This window comes from Puccinia triticina, chromosome 7A, assembly GCF_026914185.1.
Source record: "Puccinia triticina chromosome 7A, complete sequence".
Lineage (NCBI taxonomy): Eukaryota > Fungi > Basidiomycota > Pucciniomycetes > Pucciniales > Pucciniaceae > Puccinia > Puccinia triticina.
This window is the reverse complement of record NC_070564.1, coordinates 5,635,593-5,642,027: the sequence shown is the minus strand read 5'-3', so window position 1 is coordinate 5,642,027 and position 6,435 is coordinate 5,635,593. Positions and strand designations below refer to the sequence as shown.

The 6,435-nt window shown below is 45.4% G+C and overlaps 1 protein-coding gene across 1 annotated transcript; it reads right to left on the bottom strand.

The window, feature by feature from the left end:
• Nucleotides 1-5,904: 5,904 nt before the first annotated feature.
• On the bottom strand, nucleotides 5,905-6,435 carry PtA15_7A608 (uncharacterized protein; the record flags this gene model as incomplete). The annotated part of the gene is made up of 1 exon (XM_053171232.1): nucleotides 5,905-6,435. One exon carries the CDS (start codon nucleotides 6,433-6,435, stop codon nucleotides 5,905-5,907), a length of 531 nt encoding a protein of 176 aa, XP_053022434.1.

Below are 6,435 nucleotides of genomic sequence, written 5' to 3'. Positions count from 1 at the left end.
TGAAGGCTTCTAATCTTCTCCTTGTGATGTGCTGCGGAGATTTCGTGGGATTGAGCTTCAAGCGCATTTGTGATTAACTTGATGACGGCGGCAAAAGAATTGTTGGGGCCCAGGAGATAAGATTTAATGAAAGCATGCAATGATTCAATTCAAGATGTTGTCTGATGGTCAAAATGAGGAATATCCTTTGTCCAAGCGTTAGCATACTTTTCACACACCAGAAGCCATGTCTCAATCATATAATATCCAAAACCTTCGCCGTATTTTGCGCAAAACCGACTGAAGCTTGAACGGAAATCGCCTGGACCAGTCATCTTGATTAAGTTGCTCCAGTGTTGAAGCATTTCAAACTCCTTCGCCTTGTTCTTGATGTGTTTCGCGCCATTGGAGACCAAGTTCTTCTGTATGTGCCAAGTGCAAAGCATGTGGGTCGAATCTGGAAAATTGGACTGGAGAGAGAAGATGAGAGCTTCTTCTTGGTTGGTCAGAACAACAGCAGGAAGGGGAATCTTGTTTGAGGTGAAAACTGTCAGGAGGGATTTGAGGGCCCAGCCATAATAATCTTGTGTCTCTTTGGCAAGAAAGCAGAATGACAAACTGAAAGACTTGTTGGCTCCAGTCAACAGTGGGCCACTACGCTAAACTACACTATTTTAGCCCTAACGTTTAGCGTAGCGGCAAAAAGCGCTGGCATTTTTTGAATAGCGTTAGCGCGCTGTTAGCGCCGCTACGCTGCGCTAACAGAACTCCAATTTTTGTTTAGCGTTAGCGCTACACTACAGCCGCTACGTTGCGCTAAGGCGCTTTTAGCGGAAAAAAGGCCTTTTTTGCCTCAAAAAGCGCTGTAGCGCAGCGTAGCAAACACTCTTTTGCGCCCTGCGTGCTTAGCGTCAGCGCCATTGCGCAAATCTGTGCTAACGCTACGCTAAAAGCTAAAATAGCTTTGCACCTTGTGCGCGTAGCGTTAACGCAGATGCGCGCAATTGCGCGAACACTACACTAAAAAATAACGCATTTGCGCTGCGCTACGCTACGCTATGCTAACAGCTATGGTAGTGTAGCTGACCCACTGTTGCTCCAGTGACACCAGTGATGTGGAGGAGAGGCATCCGATACTTATTTTTCTTGTACGTACAGTCAAGGAAAAGGATCACATGGTACTGATGGAGAAGCTTCACAGAGAGGGAATGACAGAAAAAAGGCCCTTGAGCTCGCCAGATTCGTTGACCTTTGTCATTGTTGTGAAATAGGTTCCAGCCAGAATTTCATTCAGGTGAATGATGGGACTGATTCCTTGCAACATCTCTTGCGCAGCCCGCTTTTGTGCTGAGTAAATCGTATCAATTGTGGCCAGGATTGTCTTTTCAGGGTGCAGCTTCTTGAGGCATTCAAGTATTTGTGCTGGTTGGAATCCGGCCTCGCCAAGTCTTTTCATTTCTTTGTAGAGAGTGTTGCTGAGCTTACGGTGAACAGTGTGGGCGACGGCGGTGGTGGGGCGGTGATTATGAGTCAAGTTGGAGACTGTGAATTTCCAGTGGCCCTTTTTCTTCTGGTTGTATACGGCTGCGGCAAACGGACAGCCAATCAACCAAGATGATATATTTTCCCAAGTATCACCTTTATGTTTGTTTTTTGCAGGATCACCTCCTCTGTATCATTTCAATGTGGATTTAATGTCAGTATGGGGGATTCAATAGTAACAGAAGAATGAAAAAGAAGTGGGAAATAACAGACCTGACACATTTAAAATGGACACTCTTTCCAGGAACAGAGCGTTTGACCAATATCCCATAGCCATGTGCACGAGCAAATTCTTGGATGGCCTCCTTAACCAATTCAATGTCGTCTTAAATTCCAGCTGGCGGCGCAGGAATGTTGTTGTAGATTGTCCTTTCTCCTTCTTCATTTACTGAGTCATCATCATCCAGTTGATTCTCGTTCTCAAGTTCCATTTCTTTGAGCTCCTTCTCAGTTCTCTCTTCAGCAATTTTCTCAAGTATTTTTTTGATTTCTTCTGGGGTTTTTTCAGTTGGAACAGTTTCAGACTTTGGATCATTGTTAGTATTATCTTCATCTAATTCTAACATTACTATACAATCTTCAATTGTTTTATCTTCTCTAGCTAGCTCTACATATTCCTCGAGCGTCTTCTTCTCGTCTGGATTATCTAAGCTATAATCTTCAAGTTCTTCCTCATTTTCTTCATGGATTTGGTTTTCTAGTTTTTTTTCTGTGATTTCTTGAGTAATTTGAAGGAGGAGGGGGTCTAGGGTGGCTTCTTGAAGGGCTTCAGTGGTCTGAATGCAGGCTTTGACAGCGGCAATGGCCTGGGAGTTGGCAGCTGCTGTTTGGGAGTTGGCGGTGAAATGGGAGTCAGCGGCTGCCGTTTGGGAGTTGTTGGCTGCGGGAGGTTGGGAGTTGGCGGCTGCAGGAGGTTGGGATTTGGCGGCTGTGGGAGGTTGGGAGTTGGTGGCTGCGGGAGGTTGGGAGTTGGCGGCTGCGGGAGGTTGGGAGTCGACGGGGTCACGGGAGTTGGCAGCGTAGGCGAGGGCTAGACCTTGATCGAAGCACTGCTGGCTAGGACGGCTCCTTGGGGGTCTAGAATGGCCGGTCTTGGGGAGTCGGTGGCTGCGTGGGAGTCCCACGCAGCCACTGACTCGGACCCAATGCCTGCGAGGGACTCTGTGGCTACCTTCTGGGCCGCGATTGCAAGGGAGTCGGTGTTGATGCCAGACCTGTTCGCGGGGCCTTCATTGGCGGCTTGATCAGCAGCTGGATCGAGGGCAGCAACAAGGGTGTTGGGGGCTCAGTGCCTCCATTTTGTATGGGAGGGAGTCGGCAGGGGAGGGGGCTTACCTGGCCCTGCGGCTGGGGTTTCCTCGGCGTGCTCGCCAGCTACTGGGGGCTTGGTCTGCTCGCCAGGCACTGGGGCCTTGGCGTACTCGATGGCGGCAACAGGGGGCTCGGCGTGCTTGACGGCGGCCATAGTGGGCTCGGCGTGCTCCATGGCGGCGACAGGGGCCAGGGAGTCCTGGTCCTGGACGGCGGCTGGGTTAATCATTTTGTTTGATTGATTGGGCGGTTGGGGTGGACGGGTGGGCGGTGATTGGTCAGTTGGTGTGGCGGTTGTGGTGTGTGATGTGTGTGATGGGTGGGGGGTTTGAAGGGGAGTTGTCACGACTCCCTGGGGGCTTCCGTGGCCCCCGCGGCCAACTCCCAAATTAACGCAGGGGGCACTTGTTTTGGGTGAACAACTCCCAAACCCCCCGAGAAAAAAATATTGAAAATATTCATAAATATTTGTTGGGACGACTCCCAAAAGAAAATTATTTTGGGTCAACAACTCCCAAAAAAAGGGTCTAGGTTGACGTCAAGCGCTGGTCAAAAAATAGTCGCGCGGACGTATGGGAGTCGTTTTTCCAAGACCCTTTTTATATTACATAGTTGGGATTTGTAGTGTAGCAGATCCTTTCTGCTCCTGCTTACACCAGGGGAGATATGTTCCCACTCCCCAGGGAGTGCCAGAGCTGAATTTTATGTGAGTTTTGGTCGGATGTGAGCCTGATGTGGATTAGTAACTCATCCCCAAAATAGTAAATTGGATGGAGAAGTTAGTGAAAAGTCAGTCACAATTGATTTGGAAGTCAACACAATGTTGTGTAGAATTCTTTTGTTTTCCATGTACAACTGTAGGAAGAAATATGATGAAATGATATTTCACCAAAGTCCAACCCATCAATTGCTCCTGTTTACTGATTTTTAAGGATAGCAAAGCAAAATTCCCATTCTCAAAAGTAATTCCTCCAAAAAAATGGGTTTCTTGTAATTCACATTATATGCCCTGATGTACAAAATTAAACTAAAAGTCAACTTGGTATTATTGGGTTTAGATTTTTGGAATGTGGTAATGTTGCAGTCATTGAAATTGAAACCCATTTTCCTGGAAATGTGGGAATTAATTTGAATTTGGCTGATAAAAATGACAAAAAACTGTTTTGATAGGGTGAAATTCTGAGTTAAGTCAAGGTTGGATTGCGGTGCCAATTCACTTTGGCCATATATCCTGTCCTCCTCACAAAAATGATCTAGTGAATTTTGTATTTTTTTGCTTTTCAAAATTCACATGTGCACATGCAAGTTAACCTTTTTGCCCTTTGCTAATAGTCACCCTGATGTACGCGCGTACATTGAGGTGGAAATATCACGGGATGGGCCTTTCACAGCCACATGAAAAGTAAAAAATTTGTTTTGAGACACCAATTGTCCCCCTGATGTACGCGAGTACATGAGGGGGAAAAAATCACAGGCTGGGCCTTTCACATCTCCATGGAAAGGACACACTGGTCATGGAGCCAAGAAAGGACTTTATTCTGGATGAGTTCTGGATGAATTATAGATGAGTTCTGGATGATTTTTTGGCAAGTTATGGTTTATTTCAGGATGATTTCCAACTGATTTCCACGCTGACTTCCAGTCTTGTTCATACCTATTCAATATTGCTTTACCAAAGGCCTCCAGCACAGTTATGGAAAAAATTTACGGTAAGGCACTCCCTGGGGAGTGGGGACATATCTCCCCTGGTGTTAAATCAAGACATAACTCATAAGCCTCTCCTGCAGAGAGCCCTCCGGGCGGGGTACCTCCGACCCTCCACCCCAAGAGGCTTTGTTAAGCTAGATGCGCCCCCTTGTAGACAAGTCCTATATTAGCGGGATTCAAAGTAGACCCGCGCATGCCACTTGCAAGGCAAGCCGGTGTTCAACTCAAATGTTGAACGTCGACTTGCAGTCTCCCCGCAAAACTGGGTTATGCAAAGTGACCTGCATGCATGCGCGGGTCTACTTTGAAACCCCCTATTGTCCTATATGTACAACTTACAAGCCCAATCCAGTCATTGCTGGCGCAAGCGGTAGCAGCCGGCGCCGTCTTGCTGGCAAAAGCTCAAATATGAGAGGTGCTATATTTGCAACAGCCATCTGTCTTGCTTTGCTCTTTGCAATTTTCTCTCATTATTTGTTACCGATTTATCACCCTATGAGAGACATGATTTCAATCATCCAAAAATTGTATTTCTTTCCAATTGGTAGAAAACCAAAGTTTTTTTTTTTAAAATCTGGTTGCGCGCCACTTTGTAATGAAAACACTAAGACAGACTCCAGAGAAAATAAATCATCCACATAAGTAAGCTGGAAACGTGGATGATAACACTGGTATAGTATACTACATACAGTCAAGCAGCTGCATGATTTGATTGGCATTAAGCTCAACATGACTGTTTGTGATGTAGAAAAGGGCACTCAGTGGCGCCGAGTGGGATCAGTCAAGAAACACCAAGTTGAAAGTTTTGCTCCATCCATCATTGGGTTCCAACAATCTGATTTGAACCCCCTGCAAATGCTATCAACGGTGTTTAGTCAATGAGAAGCTGATAAACTGATCTTAGCGGGGTCAGCGAACATCATGCAAACACATAAAATCCATGTTGGTCTTGTCAGTGAGGAGGCAAGATTTCAATAAGTTAGCTGTTGACATAATGCGTAATAGTGCCCCATTGATTTTTATGATGGACATGGCTCAACATGCGACAACTGAATGCTTTTTGTATCCTTATGTAGGAAAATGCTCTATCATTTTGTTTTACAAACCAATCCCTGATATTTTTATATTTTCCTGTTCAAAAAATACCTGCACCACTCGGGGTACAGAAAAAGAAAAAGACCACAATCATCTAAGTAGGCATAGTCATTATAAGAAACATGTCTTGATGTAATATTTACTCCACATTTCCAGAATACTTACATACAATGTTCATCATTAGACGCAGTCTTAGAGCTGATCATCAGAGTCCTGATCTCTGTTGTTGCTAGAACTAGAAATATCTTTGTCATTGCTAGAACTATCGATTCAAAAATTGGGATCATCTGAATTCCAGTCCTCCTCCTGGTCCTCCGTTTCTACGGGCTCATGAGCCCAGAAATTTTCAAGTGCCTTTTCATATTGATCTTGGCACATTTGACACCATTCACAAGCTCTTTCAATTTGGGTTTGATTGGTGCCACGACTATAAGGAAGGTTCAAGCGGCTTTCAATTCTCTCAAAAAGCACTTTGACCCACCCAAGAAGTTGATGGGCCTGGTTAGTTGCACTCTCAATGCGGAGTTTCAAGACAAGGATTGTGAGTCTCTGAAGACTGTCTTCCATCTTCTGTGTCTCCAGAAACAGGTCATTCAACTGTTTCATATCTTCATAGAACGCCACAAGAGGGTCGCTGCTAGCAGAGCTCAATAGTTTGTTCACCAACACTCGACAGATCTTCATGAGTGGCAAATAAATGTTGAGGAAATTGACTTCAAATTGTTGGATAATACCAGTAATCCGACTTGAGTTGTAGCTGATCATCGATTCCTTCAACGTTGGTAGGTGTCCGTAATTCAT